The following is a 15,214-nucleotide window of genomic DNA, read 5'->3' on the forward strand; positions in this document are numbered from 1 at the left end:
CTTGTCCAGAGCTAAACAGATAATTGTGTTGCAAACCATAGTGCCTGCATAAGAGTAATTATGGGCATCAGTAATGAAGTGACACTTACAGCTAAAGCTGTGAAGTTCAGCTGCCCAGGCCCTGTGTGACTGGTTTAGTTCCTTGCGGCATCACTAGAATTCAATTCGCACTGCTATGACATGCAATTGTTTGTGATAGTAGTGAGACAATGAACTGCAGATGTAATCAAAAGTAAGAGCTGCCTGTTCTTGTAAAGGGACAAGCTGACAGTAAATGATATACATTAGGTGGAATCCATGAGAAGAAGAAGGCTTTGCACAAATTCGAGTCTGTCACACCAAAAGCCAAAAAATGCTGTCTGAGCCTTTTTTCATTAGCATCCAAATCCTCAACTGAATCATAAAGTGGAGGGAACATGGTTGCATGGACTGGTGGTACAGTACCCTGTTGGTTAATGGAAGCTGACAGAGTGGTCACAACCAATGTAAGCTGATCAGTGAGGGCCTGTAGCACAGTATCCACTTTGAATAGACCTGATGAAACATTGCACAAAGATTGCACATGCAGAAACCATTCCAAACTTGTTGACAATTGTGTAGTAACTATGTAATACATGAGACCAGTCCAAGTAACACAAATATGTCTTTATTCAAGAAGCACTCAACAATAACAGGAAACAGACTCTTGTGGACCCCCACATAACGAGGCACAGTACAGTGATGTGAACAACACACTGGAAAACCATACAAGAAGACCCAGTTAGTGCTGCTCTGCACATACATAAATGTGAGTCACGAGCACACCTCCCACAGATGGCTCCAGCAGCCGGTGTGCGCTGATACCATTAGCAGCCAATTAAAACGTGTAAGCAGAGTGTACTCTCACATGCGCTAGTCTCAGGATATAACAGATGTCATCAATGAATTGACAGTCCAGTTTTTACATGTATAATTTTGTAATCCATACAGTCACACTGGTAAGATTAAAAAATATACTAACATGATACTTTTTATTGTTTAACTGTGCCAAGACTTCATTTGTGAGTTCACATAAAATCTAGCATTTTTTTTTTTTTAGAAAAAACAAATGGAGAAAAATTTGTAATTATTTAGAAGATCAGAAGGAATTTAAATGTGTCTGCAATTTGTGGTTATTTACATACTACTGTGCTAAATATTTGTATTGGTATTGCATATTTATGCCCATTGCAAAATTTGTCTTGAGCAATTGACTGGTTAGATAGATATAAAAATATCTTAAAATATTCAGTGGTATCATTGTGATAGTCGTAGAAATGGTTGGTTCTTAACAACATAATTATTTTTGTAATATAGTTAGGAATTGTATTTTAGAAACTAGTGACTGTTGATGTAGTACATCCAGTTCATTAGTATGTGCAAACAATGGAAAATCTGGACTGGAATAACAGTATGAACTGGGACAGATTGCTATTCACCACATGGAGAATGCATTTATTTGTCAGCGAACACACACACACACACACACACACACACACACACACTTGTGTCTCAAACCACTGAGTTGGAGACTGAGCACCCAGAGAAAACAGTGGTGGTGGTTGTGTGTGTGTGTGTGTGTGTGTGTGTGTGTGTGTGTGTGTGTGTGTGTGTGTCTGTCTGTCTGTCTGTCTGTCTCTGTGTCTGATGGGCTGGAGAGGGTGGGTGGCACACATGTGTGCAGGGGTGTGCTGCTTCATATGATGAAGGACTTACCTTATCATTAGTCTACTTTTAAATGCTACTGTCCGACACCTCTTCTACATGGTGAGTGGAAATGTACCCTAATTCATCTGTGGATACAGTAGTTGTTTATCTGTACCAATAACTGCTGTGTTTACTGCCACTGTGAGGAAGTGATTATTGAATAGGGTCCCAAATAATTTCAGTTTCTGGCATATCTGCCACAATTATTATCTGAGAACTCAGTTTTATTCACTAAATTGATTTTATTAGTTTCTTGTTTGGTAAAGATCATGATTGTTTCTAATCTTTCCTACAGTGTCTAATCTCATCTATACTTGTATATAATGCATACAGTTCACTTTAAAAACATATTTATTATTTTTATTTTGTAATTCTTCAAGCTTTCACAGCGAGGTGTTGTCATGTTGATTAATCATTTTTCTGCCGGTTATTCGTGTCTCTTTCCTGCACAATATTTTTTTAATTTTTTTAGAGTAGGTTACGGAGTTTTATGATACTTATGTTAATAGAATTACAGCTCTTAAACACATCACGAAGTGACAGGATGGTTGTGTACATGAGGGGGGGGGGGGGGGAGGGATGGGGGGGGGGGGGGAGGGGAGTGGGTAGTGACTTGCATTGCTGTTTAGTGTTTAGTTTCTAGGTGTGTGTAGCTAACGCATTCCTGCACATCTCAAACACCAATTAAATGTTGTGTTGAATCATCCTAAGAGACAAACAATATATAGGCACAGAAGTATCACAATCTGTTTACAGTCGCTTCATTCTATACTTTAGGATGCACAAAAGTCTTGGTTGTGCTTGTAAACAATTCCTTAGCAACAAATAAGAAGAAAGAGAGACACTGCTCTGAGATGATGAGCATGATATTACCTTAATACAGTGAATGCCACAGGCAGAGACATTTTTATGAAGCAGTGCCTATTTTTATTTGTATTTATACAGCTAAACACCTAATTTTGCTTTTATTTCTTTCAGATGGGCCATGTACTGTACCATCATGACAAATTGCATGCTAACATAGTGCTCCAGAATGTGGCCCTATTTCAACATTCAAAGGAGTTATGTGACATCACACTCACTGTTGAGAATGAGGAGATAAGAGCTCATAAAATTGTTTTAGCAGCTTCATCTCTATATTTTAGGTAAAATTGATGTCTGTTAACATGGTAAAGCAATAAATCATCAGTAATTATCACTACAATTGCCTTCTTATGTTGGAAGATACATTGGTCTTGATCCTTACCACAATAAGCATAATTTCACACCATAAAAAAGTACCAGTTTTCATTTAAAATAATTTTTTGTTCCCAACCTGATCTTCCCATTCTGGGGCGGTGGGTGGAATAATATAATAAATGTTTTGTATTTATGCTATTTGCCATTCTCAACACTGGCTCTCTAACTACAATATTGGCAACCAGAAAGTGATTAGCAAAACGTGAAGCCTGTAATTAGAATCCCTAGTGCCCACTTCATCTGAGAAATACCTTTATAGCTACAGCTTATAGTTCTGAGGAATTAGGAGATTGTCTGGGATTCATAATCAAAAACCATTCTCTCTAAAATGTTCACTATATTCTGAAAGTCACAGACCAAAAGAATCCACACAATCCAACTACCAGAGCAGTTCAGAGTCTAATGCGCTGATGCAACTATAATTGTTCAAATTAAATGTTTAAGTGAATGCTCGCCATAATGTGATGATAATGTTCATCAAACGCCACACTAAATAATGGTAGAATGTCTGTCCTGCGGTGGCACGTGAAAATACAACATAGGCAAACTGAAGATTGATCATTTAAGTCATCCCAGAATTAACACTTCACTCGAAAACGATTTCATGGTTACGCGTATCATGAGTAACTTATTACGGCATCCGAGGCTTTTTATAGCAGTGATACCGACGCGACGCGACTCCCAGCACAGGTGGTGCACTAATCAGCATCTGGAGAGAACTAGGGCCTTCCTTTTGTCATGAAGTGGTGCGGACAGCTTAGGGAATGCCTGATCAAATCTGCTCTCCCGATTAGCCGCTGGGCTAGTAATGCACCACTTTAAGTTATCGAATAAATCATTGCTTCCTTTGATGATGGCCGATGAAGCTTTCAATTTAATTGTGCAATCAGTACACAAGTAAGTAATCATAATAAAAGTCTGCCATGGCTAAGCCAAATATTTTGGGCGAGAGAACTAATTTAATTACATTACACGCAGTAGATGAGCTCTGAACTTGCTCTTTGGAGATACACTATAGCTATAGTTTTATAGTTATTCTGAAGGAACTTCTCACATTTTTGTGATTATAGTGAATCTCCCTTCTACTTAAATTTAAACACCCTAGCTTTATTTATTCGCCTACTTAATCTATCTTGCTTCCTTAATTTCTAAGACAAAAACCAGAAAATCGTGAATTTCAACTAAAATTTTAATTTGTGAGACCCAGAATACTGTTTCTACTAAATTATTATGCAAAGGAATCTAAATATAAATGTTTAAGTTTCTAGCTCTTTTCTGTTGTGCCAATGATTTTTACAGAAAAACGTCCAAATTTCGAAAATGGTTAAAGTTATTGAACTGATATTCAACACATATTGATTTTCTATTACTCCTGACATGCTAGAGACGTTTCAGGTTATTTACTTCATTTTAAAGTATTGCGCAATATTTATGACGTCCGAGCTAGTTACAGCGGACTAGGCTGGCACACAATGGAAAGACTGATGTGAATTTTATAAGGCGTGAGTATGCCACTTCCCTACACTATGTCCTTTGCTTAACATTTGTATGTGGAATATCATTAATCCAGAAAACCTGCTCAATTTAGTTTTTACAGTTGTAGATTGCTAGGTAGGTTTATTTCAATATTCAAGTTTCAAGACACGTATGTTTGTTTCTGAGTTAATTTGAGTTTTAGCAATTTCCTCCTTTTCCCTAAATCTCACCTTACAGAATGCCTTGTCCTTCATTATAGGCTGCCAGTGGTAACAATAAAATAATGTTGTTTGGAAAGTAAACAAGAAAATATAAAGTAATGTCTCCAGTATACAAAGTAATGAACATAAAAATCAGAACACTAATGCATGAAAAATAACAGCCTCTATTTTATGGCACACAGATAACTTATCCCATTATAAATGTCAGTATGGGCATTAAGCTAGCAATTGATTTAAATAACAGCTGTTTAATAATGGAGGAACAAACACAAATTTTTGAAGTATTAGTTTTGAAGTATTAGTTTTCCTGTTAATTATACTTCGCTTGATTAAGCATGAATGCACTCTAAGACAAAAGTAAACCACATAGGAATTATGCGAATAGGGCAGAAATTGGTAGATGTGATATAAATAAAACAAAGATGCTGTGACTTACCAAACGAGAAAGCGCTGGTAGATATTGTGTCTATCTACCAGCACTTTCTCGTTTGGTAAATCACAGCATCTTTGTTTTTTATATATATTTTCCCCACGTGGAATGTTTCCCTCTAAACAAAGATGCTGTAAGTTACCAAGTGAAAGCATTGGTATGTTGATAGAGACAATAAACACACAAACACACACACAAATTTCAAGCTTTCTCAACCCAAGGTTGCTTCATCAGGAAAGAGGGAAGGAGGGGGAAAGACGAAAGGATGTGGGTTTTGAGGGAGAGGGTGAGGAGTCATTCCAATCCCGGGAGCAGAAAGACTTACCTTAGGGGGAAAAAGGACAGGTATACAGTAGCGCGCGCACACACACACACACACACACACACACACACACACACACACACACACACACACACACACACACACATCTCACCTGTCATTCAACAACATCTTTGCCTCTGTACTTTTGCCTCAACTGACACTCTCTTCCCGTTACCCACCAGGCCTCAACCTCCCCTAATTTCTATTTGTCGTCGCTCGTACCTCACCTGTCTTTCAACAACATCTTTGCCTCTGTACGTCTGGCTCGACTGACATTGTGTCTGTATATGTGTGGATGGATATGTGTATGTGTGTGTGTGCGTGTGTGTGTGTGTGTGTGTGTGTGTGTGTACCTGTCCTTTTTTCCCCTAAGGTAAGTCTTTCCGCTCCTGCGATTGGAGTGACTTCTTACCCTCTCCCTTAAAACCCACATCCTTTCATCTTTCCCTCTCCTTCCCTCTTTCCTGACGAAGCAATGGCCGGTTGCGAAAGCTCAAATTTTGTGTGAATGTTTGTGTTTGTTTGTGTGTCTATCGACCTTCCAGTGCTTTTGTTTGGTAAGTCACATCATCTTTGTTTTTAAATATATTTTTCCCACATGGAATTAAGGAAAGAGGGAAGGGGAGGGAAAGACGAAAGGATGTGGGTTTTAAGGGAGAGGGTAAGGAGTCATTCCAATCCCGGGAGTGGAAAGACTTCCCTTAGAGGGAAAAAAGGACAGGTATACACTCACACACACACACATATCCATCCACACATATATATGTGTAGATGGATATGTGTGTGTGCGAGTGTATACCTGTTCTTTTTTCCCCCTAAGGTAAGTCTTTCAGCTCCCGAGATTGGAATGACTCCTTACCCTCTCCCTTAAAACCCACTTCCTTTTGTCTTTCCCTCCCCTTCCCTCTTTCCTGATGAAGCAAGCATTGGTTGCGAAAGCTTGAAATTTTGTTTGTGTGTTTTTTTATTGTGTCTATCTACCAGTGCTTTCCCATTTGGTAAGTCATGGAATCTTTGTTTTTAATATATTTTTCCCATGCGGAATATATATATATTAAAAACAAAGATTCCATGACTTACCAAATGGGAAAGCACTGGTAGATAGACACAATAAAAAAACACACAAACAAAATTTCGAGCTTTCGCAACTGGCGGTTGCTTCATCAGGAAAGAGGGAAGGAGAAGGAAAGATGAAAGGATGTGGGTTTTAAGGGTGAGGGTAAGGAGTCATTCCAATCCCAGGAGCGGAAAGACTTACCGTAGGGGGAAAAAAAGGATAGGTATATACTCGCACGCGCACCCACCCACACACACACACACTCACACACACACACATACACACATACACACACACACACACACACACACACACACACACACACACACACACACACATATCCATCCATACATATACAGACACAAGCAGACATATTTCAAGGCAAAGAGTTTGGGCAGAGATGTCAGTCGAGGCGGAAGTGCAGAGGCAAAGATGATGTTGAATGACAGGTGAGGTATGAGTGGCGGCAACTTGAAATTAGTGGAGATTGAGGTCTGGTGGATAACGAGAAGAGAGGATATATTGAAGGGCAAGTTCCCATCTCCGGAGTTCGGATAGGTTGGTGTTGGTGGGAAGTATCCAGCTAACTCGGACGGTGTAACACTGTGCCAAGATATGCTGGCCGTGCACCAAGGCATGTTTAGCCACAGGGTGATCCTCGTTACCAACAAACACTGTCTGCCTGTGTCTATTCATGCGAATGGACAGTTTGTTGGTGGTCATTCCCACATAGAAAGCATCACAGTGTAGGCAGGTCAGTTGGTAAATCACATGGGTGCTTTCACTTGTGGCTCTGCCTTTGATCGTGTACACCTTCCGGGTTACAGGACTGAAGTAGGTGGTGGTGGGAGGGTGCATAGGACAGGTTTTACACCGGGGGCGGTTACAAGGGTAGGAGCCAGAGGGTAGGGGAGGTGGTTTGGGGATTTCATAGGGATGAACCAAGAGGTTACGAAGGTTAAGTGGACGGCAGAAAGACACTCTTGGTGGAGTGGGGAGGATTTCATGAAGGATGGATCTCATTTCGGGGCAGGATTTTAGGAAGTCGTATCCCTGCTGGAGAGCCACATTCAGAGTCTGATCCAGTCCCGGGAAGTATCCTGTCACAAGGGGGGCACTTTTGGGGTTCTTCTGTGAGAGGTTCTGGGTTTGAGGGGATGAGGAAGTGGCTCTGGTTATTTGCTTCTGTACCAGGTCGGGAGGGTAGTTGCGGGATGCGAAAGCTGTTGGGACTCTCTCAGCTGGAGAGGTTTTTTTTAGCCATAAGTCTTCTGACTGTCAGTGTTATCCACATACTCCTTTCCTCTCCAGTTCTGCACAGTACCTCGTCATTCCTTACCTTATTCCTTACCTTATCAGTTCACCTAACTTTCAACATTAGTGTGTAGCACCACATCTGAAATGCTTGAATTCTCCTCTGTTTTGGTTTTCCCACAGTCCATGTTTCTCTAAAATACAGTTCCGTGCTCCAAACATACGTTCTCAGAAATTTCTTCCTCTAATTAAGGCCTATGTTTGATACTAGCAGACTTCTCTTGGCCAGGAATGCCATTTTTGCCAGTAGGAGTCTGGTTTTGATGTCCTCCTTGCTCTGACCATGATTAGTTATTTTGCTGCCAAGGTAGCAGAATACTTTAACTTCATCTACTTTGTGACCATCAACCCTGATGTTAAGTTCCTCACTGTTCTCATTTCTGCCACTTCTCTTTACTTTTATCTTTCTTCGATTTACTCTTAGTCCATGTTCTGTACTCATTAGACTGTCCATTCCATTCAGCAGACCCTGTAATTCTTCTTCACTTTCACTCAGGATAGCAATGTCACCAGCAAATCAAATCATTGATATTCTTTCACCTTGATTTTTAAACCCATTCATGAACATTTCTTTTATTTTAATCATTGCTTCTTCAGTCAAATTGAACAATAGGGGTGAAATACTACATAACTGTCTTACCCTCTTTTTAATCTGTGCACTTCGTTCTTCGTTGTTCACTCTTATTATCCTCTCTTGGCTCTTGTACATATTGTATATTATTTGTCTCTCCCTATAGCTAACCCATATTTTTCTCAGAATTTTGAACATCTTGCACCATTTTACATTGTTGAACACTTTTCCCATGTCGACAAATCCTATGACTGTGTCTTAATTTTTCTTTAGTCTTGCTTCCATTTTCAACTGCAACATCATAATTACATTTCCTAAAGCTAAACTGATTGTCATCTAATCATCTAACACATCCACAATTTTCTTTTCCATTCTTCTGTATATTATTCCTATCAGCAACGTGGATGCATGAACTGTTAAGCTGATAATGCAATAATTCTCGCACTGATCTGTTCTTGCAGTCTTCGGAATTATGTGGATGGCATTTTTCCAAAAACCAAATGGTGCATCACTCGTCTCATACATTTTACACACCAACGTGAATAGCCATTTTGTTAACACTTCCCCCAATGATTTTAGAAATTCTAATGGAATATTATCTATCCCATCTGCCTTATTTGATCTTAAGTCCTCCAAAGCTCTTTTAAATTCTGATTCTAATACTGGATCTCCCATCTCTTCTAAATCCATTCCTGTTTCTTCTTCTATCACATCAGACAAATCTTCCCCCTCATAGAGGCCTTCAGTGCACTCTTCCCATCTAGCCACTCTCTCCTCTGCATTTAACAGTGGAATTCCCATTGTACTCTTAATGTTACCACCCTTGCTTTTCATTTCACAGAAGGTTGTTTTGACTTTCCTATATGCTGAGGCAGTTCGTCTGACAATCATTTATTTTTTGATTTCTTCACTTTTTTCATGCAGCCATTTCATCTTAGCTTCCATGCACTTCCTATTTATTTCATTGCTCAGGGACTTGTATTTCTGTATTCCTGAATTTCTCTGAACATTTTTGTACTTCCTTCTTTCATCGATCAGCTGAAGTATTTCTTCTGTTTCCCATTGTTTCTTCTCAGTTACCTTCTATGTACATATGGTGTTTTTTTTATTTATTTTAACTTCTGTGATTTCCCTTTTTAGATATGTCCATTCCTCTTCAACTACACTGCCCACTGAGCTATTGCTGCATGGTCTGAGGGGTCTTGTCGTGGTCCGCGTGGTTCCCCCATCAGAGGTTCGAGTCCTCCCTCGGGCATGGATGTGTGTGTTGTCCATAGCGTAAGTTAGTTTAAGTAGTGTGTAAGCTTAGGGACTGATGACCTAAGCAGTTTGGTCCCAAAAGATCTTACCACAAATTTAAATTTTCTTACACTAAGCTGTTCCTTATTGCTATATCTATAGCTTAGAGAACTCGAATTGTATCTCGCCATTCCTTAGTACTTTCATATCCCACTTCTTCGCGTATTGATTCTTCCTGATTAATCTCTTAAATTTCAGCCTACTTTTTATCACTATCACATTGTGATCTGAGTCTATATCTGCTCCTGGGTATGTCTTACAATCCAGTATCTGGATTTTGGAATAGCTGTCTGACTATGATGTAATCTAACTGAAATTTTCTTGTGTCACCCAGCCTGTTCCAAGTATACCTCCACTTCTTGTAGTCCTTGAACATAGTATTCGCTATTACTAGCTGAAATTTATTACAGAACTCAATTAGTCTTTCTCCTCTCTCATTCCTTGTCTCAAGTCCATTTTCTCATGCAACCTTTTCTTCTGCTCCTTTCCCTACAAATGCATTCCAGTTCCCCATGATTGTTAGATTTTCATCTCCCCTTACGTATTCTATTACTATTTCAGTATCTTCATATAGCAGAATGCAGTGGAGTGTGTGCTGATATGAAATTTCCTTGCAGATTAAAACACGTGCCGGACCAAGACATGAACTTGGGACCTTTGCCTTTTGTGTGCAAGTGCTCTACCATCTGAACTATCCAAGCAAGACTCAGGACCTGTCCTCACAGCTTCAATTCGGCCAATACCTTGTCTCCTACCTTCCAGACTTCACAGAAGCTTTTCTGCAAACGTAGCAGAACTAGCACTCCTGGAAGAAAGGATATTGGAGAGACATAGCTTAGCCACAGCCTGGGAGATGTTTCCTGAATGAGATTTTTACTCTGCAGTGGAGTGTGTGCTGATATGAATCTTCCTTGCAGATTAAAACTGTGTTCCAGACCGAGACTCAGCCTCGGGTCCTTTGCCTTTTGCAGGCAAGTGCTCTACCATCTGAGATACCTAAGCATGACTCACGACCTGTCCTCACAGCTTCAATTCTGCCAGTACCTCATCTCCTACCTTCCACACTTCACGGAAGTTCTTGTGCGAACCTTGCAGAACTAGCACTCCTGGAAGCACTTCATATACTTCCTCTACTTCTTTGTCTTCAGCTTGTGATGTCAACATGTATACCTGAACTATTGTTGTCAGTTAACAATTTTTTCATAATGCGGGGCCACAGTCATAATATATTTCTTTAAAGCCAGTACCACCATAAGAATGTTGTTTATTTACAGTGTTACATTTACACTTACACAATCATGATTTCAGCTTCAAAGTGCCATTATAAAGTGTTTTAAATGTTATAAATTGCCTCGGATGACATACTGTCATATTATAATATACTATTAAACACATTGTCTGAAAGACGATATTTCTGACAGAGCCTACTGCTTTGTTTCATTACTGTGTACATAATCTTGACTTGAGATGGTTCAATGCAAATCAATTGTTGGCAGTTTAGAGCAATAAAATGTTACTAGAGCTTTTAAAACACCATTCAGATCCAGTTTCCTGATCCAGAGGTTTTCATTATCTATTTCATCATAAAACAGCAAAATAGTTAATACATGGCACTCACATTTAGAAGTTTGATTCACTTTCCCATGTGCTCAACCTGCTGTATGTTTTGTGGTTTTCATAGGTCGTTTAAGGCAAGTAGAGGCATTAATTTGTACACAGAAAGCTGCTGATCCTTCCTCCATTCTCCAAATGAAGTAACCGAGCGAGGTGGCGCAGTGGTTAGCACACTGGACTCGCATTCGGGAGGACAGCGGTTCAATCCCGTCTCCAGCCATCCTGATTTAGGTTTTCCGTAATTTCCCTAAATAGTTTCAGGCAAATGCCGGGATGGTTCCTTTGAAAGGGCACGGCCGATTTCCTTCCCAATCCTTTCCTAACCCGAGCTTGCGCTCCGTCTCTAATGACCTCGTTGTTGACGGGACGTTAAACACTAACAACCACCACCATCCAAATGAAGTATCTGACCTCACGTTGATGCTGTTAGACTCAACTTTATTTTCATTTTATTTTTATTTTCCTCACTCATGTTATTTTATACAACTATTTTTACTTTATTTTATTTGGAAGAGAGGGAAAGGTAAAGATGGAGGGAGGAGGGAGAGAGGAAGAAAATTGGAGAGGACTGCAGTCTCAATAAATGTTTTTGTTTTTATTTTAGGACTATGTTTTGTGGAAGTTTAATGGAAAGCCACCAAGAAAAGATAGTTCTCCATGACATTGAACTACCTACCTTTAAGGAAATCGTACATTTTATGTACACAGGTCAAATAAAGGTTTGTATGTTTAACATATAATTATTCTTTTGATGATTCTCATGTTCTACCGGTATTTTATTCTTAAATATGACATGATCAGACTGTAAGACAAATAAATCATATTGCCTTCTTAGTGATATTCTCTCAGCAAAAGAATATGTTTCCTGCAACTTTGATTTATTTATACTTTATATTATGGTAAGATGTGAGGTACAGTTTCACATCATCTCAGTTACTTAGTCTGGCATATTAGGATAATTCAAAAAATGAAGTAAGAAGAACTTTTGTAGATAATCTTGATTGCAGAGGCATATCCTGTACAGGGCTGTAGGTTATACCTTTCACATTGTATAGGCATATCCTGTACAGGGCTGTAGGTTATACCTTTCACAAACAGTGCCACAATAATGTCGGTGCAGATTTCCATCTCTCAAGACAATGAATCAGCACTTGAGTAGTAGTAAATTCACAGCTGGTACCTGCTTTGAACATGTTGGCATCTCATGTTTGGAAGACTTGTCCCAGATTAGTTACAAGCCTGATTGTCTGGCTGCTGAGGGTGTTACTTATTCTTTTCAGTAGGAGACAACCATTTCACTTCTGCATGTACCCCTTACTAATTGAAGAATTTCTCCATCACTTTGTCAATTGTGCCTGCAGTCTTCAAATCCTGTTTGATATCTGGCTCTCTGGTATCTTGATTTCTTCTCCTGTTGGCCAGAATACTTCCAACATTTTCATCTTAGTTCCATTAACACCTTATTAACACCCTCCACAGTATTTGAGGTGACATTATTTTCATTTGGTCCACTTTCTTTTAAATTCTTCATTCAACTCTTTAACTTTGTAAGGGTCTTTTGATGCAGCCACTCCTGTCATTACTCTGAACTTTGCCTTGATTTCCTCACAGCCACCCTCTTTGCCCCTGAAAGTTACTAAGACACTTGGACTTGTCAAGCATTTGTCCACCAGTGGCAATATATTCCTCTTTATGGACCTTATGGATTTGTGGTTCATGGTGTGGGTTCCTCTAGTCATGTCCTAGTTAATGTTCCACGGGCAACATATGAGTGGCCAAGTAAGTGGTCCCAAAAGTCGGAATACCAGTTACTTTGGAATAAGGCTGGGCATCTCGGACATATTCTGAGTCGTGGTCACCTTTGTGCTCATACGGCAAAGACTACCAAATCCACCAGTTAGTCCCTCAACCGTTAGGGGTAAAACTCAATGGGACTCGGGGCAAGTAAGGCTAGCAACCTGCTTCCCCGATACTTTAAATATGATGCTGACAACAATCAGAGCAAAATGCCTCGGACCTTTGGAGGTGACGGAGTCCCACCTCTAACTGACAAAACAGGGACTCCTAAGATATGACTTGGCAAACAAATGGAAATGAGATGGGGAGCTATTAATAACAATGGGGGCTACCCTGGGAAGAAGGTAGAGCTGGCAGAGGCTGCAAGTAAGATGGGGCTGGACGTTTTAGCTGTTAGTGACATTTGGGTAAGGGGTGAGAAAGAAGAGGAAGTGGGAGAATACAAGGTCTACCTTTCAGGAGTCATAGCAGGAATAGCACAATGGGGTGTATTGCTTTACATCAGGAAAGAAATGGAACCCAGCGTAGTTGCAGTAAGGTATGTAAACGAACGACTGATGTGGATAGATTTGACAGTGTCTAGCAAGAAAATTAGGATTGTGTCAGTATATTCGCATTGTGAAGGGACAGATCAAGATAAGATGGATAGTTTTTATGAGGCACTCAGTGATGTAGTTGTTAGAGTAAAGGACAAGGACAGTGTTCTGCTCATGGGGGATTTTAATGCCAGGATTGGAAATCGAACAGAAGGGTATGAAAAGGTTATGGGTAAATTTGGAGAGGATATGGAGGCCAACAGGAACGGGAAACAACTCTTGGATTTCTGTGCCAGTATGGGCTTAGTAATCACAAACTCCTTTTTGAACATAAGAACATTCACCGGTATACTTGGGAAGGCAGGGGAACCAGATCTGTCATTGACTATATAATAACAGATCAGGAATTCAGGAAGGCTGTGAGGGACACGCGTGTATTCAGGGAATTCTTTGATGACTCTGATCATTATTTAATCTGCAGTGAAATTGGGATTGTGAGGCCGAAAGTGCAGGAGGTCAGGTCCATATGTAGGAGGATAAGAGTGGAGAAACTTCAGGATAAGGAAATCAGGCACAAGTACATAACAGCAATCTCAGAAAGGTACCAGTTAGTTGAATGTAGTCAATTACAGTCATTGGAAAAGGAATGGACAAGGTACAGGGACACAGTACTAGAAGTGGCTAAAGAATGTCTTGGAACAGTAGTGTGTAAAAGTAGGATGAAGCAAACAGCTTGATGGAATGACACAGTCAAGGCAGCCTGTAAAAGGAAAAAGGTGTATCAAAAATGGCTACATACTAGAACTCAGGTAGACAGAGAAAGTTATGTTGAAGAAAGAAACAAAGCCAAACAGATAATTGCAGCATCCAAGAAGAAATCTTGGGAAGACTTTGGAAACAGGTTGGAGACTATAGGTCAAGCTGCTAGAAAACCATTCTGGAGTGTAATTAGCAGTCTTCGAAAGGGAGGTAAGAAGGAAATGACAAGTATTTTGGACAGGTTAGGAAAACTGCTGGTGAATCCTGTGGATGCCTTGGGCAGATGGAGGGAGTATTTTGAAGAGTTGCTCAATGTAGGTGAAAATACGATCAGCAATGTTTCAGATTTCGAGGTAGAATGGGGTAGGAATGGTGATGGAAATAGGATCACATTTGAGGAAGTGGAGAAAATGGTCAATAGATTGCAGTCCAATAAAGCAGCTGGGGTGAATGAAATTAAGTCGGAACTCATCAAATACAGTGGAACGTCAGGTCTTAAATGGCTACACAGGATAATTGAAATGGCCTGGGAGTCGGGACAGGTTCCATCAGACTGGACAAAAGCAGTAATCACACCAATCTTTAAACATGGAAACAGAAAAGATTGTAACAACTACAGAGGTATCTCTTTAATCAGCGTTGTGGGTAAAATCTTCTCAGGTATTGTTGAAAGGAAAGTGCGAGTATTAGTTGAGGACCAATTGGATGAAAATAAGTGTTGGTTTAGGCCTCTTAGAGGTTGTCAGGACCAGATCTTTAGTTTACGGCAAATAATGGAGAAGTGTTGTGAGTGGAACAGGGAACTGTATCTATGCTTTATAGATCTAGAAAAGGCATATGACCGGGTTCCTAGG

At 39.9% G+C, this 15,214-nt stretch overlaps 1 protein-coding gene across 6 annotated transcripts in view; it reads left to right on the forward strand.

The window, feature by feature from the left end:
* LOC126354693 (kelch-like protein 28) overlaps positions 1 to 15,214 on the forward strand; it is a 129,697-nt gene that overhangs the window by 54,930 nt on the left and 59,553 nt on the right. For 5 of the 6 annotated variants that reach the window (XM_050004504.1, XM_050004501.1, XM_050004506.1 and 2 more), the window contains exons 2-3: positions 2,704 to 2,870; positions 11,873 to 11,987. In XM_050004504.1, coding sequence (XP_049860461.1) covers positions 2,704 to 2,870; positions 11,873 to 11,987 — 282 coding nt within the window. The remainder of the gene's footprint in view (positions 1 to 2,703; positions 2,871 to 11,872; positions 11,988 to 15,214) is intronic. The other variant, XM_050004507.1, reaches the window with a different exon arrangement.

Source organism: Schistocerca gregaria, chromosome 3, assembly GCF_023897955.1.
Source record: "Schistocerca gregaria isolate iqSchGreg1 chromosome 3, iqSchGreg1.2, whole genome shotgun sequence".
In the NCBI taxonomy this organism is placed as follows: domain Eukaryota; kingdom Metazoa; phylum Arthropoda; class Insecta; order Orthoptera; family Acrididae; genus Schistocerca; species Schistocerca gregaria.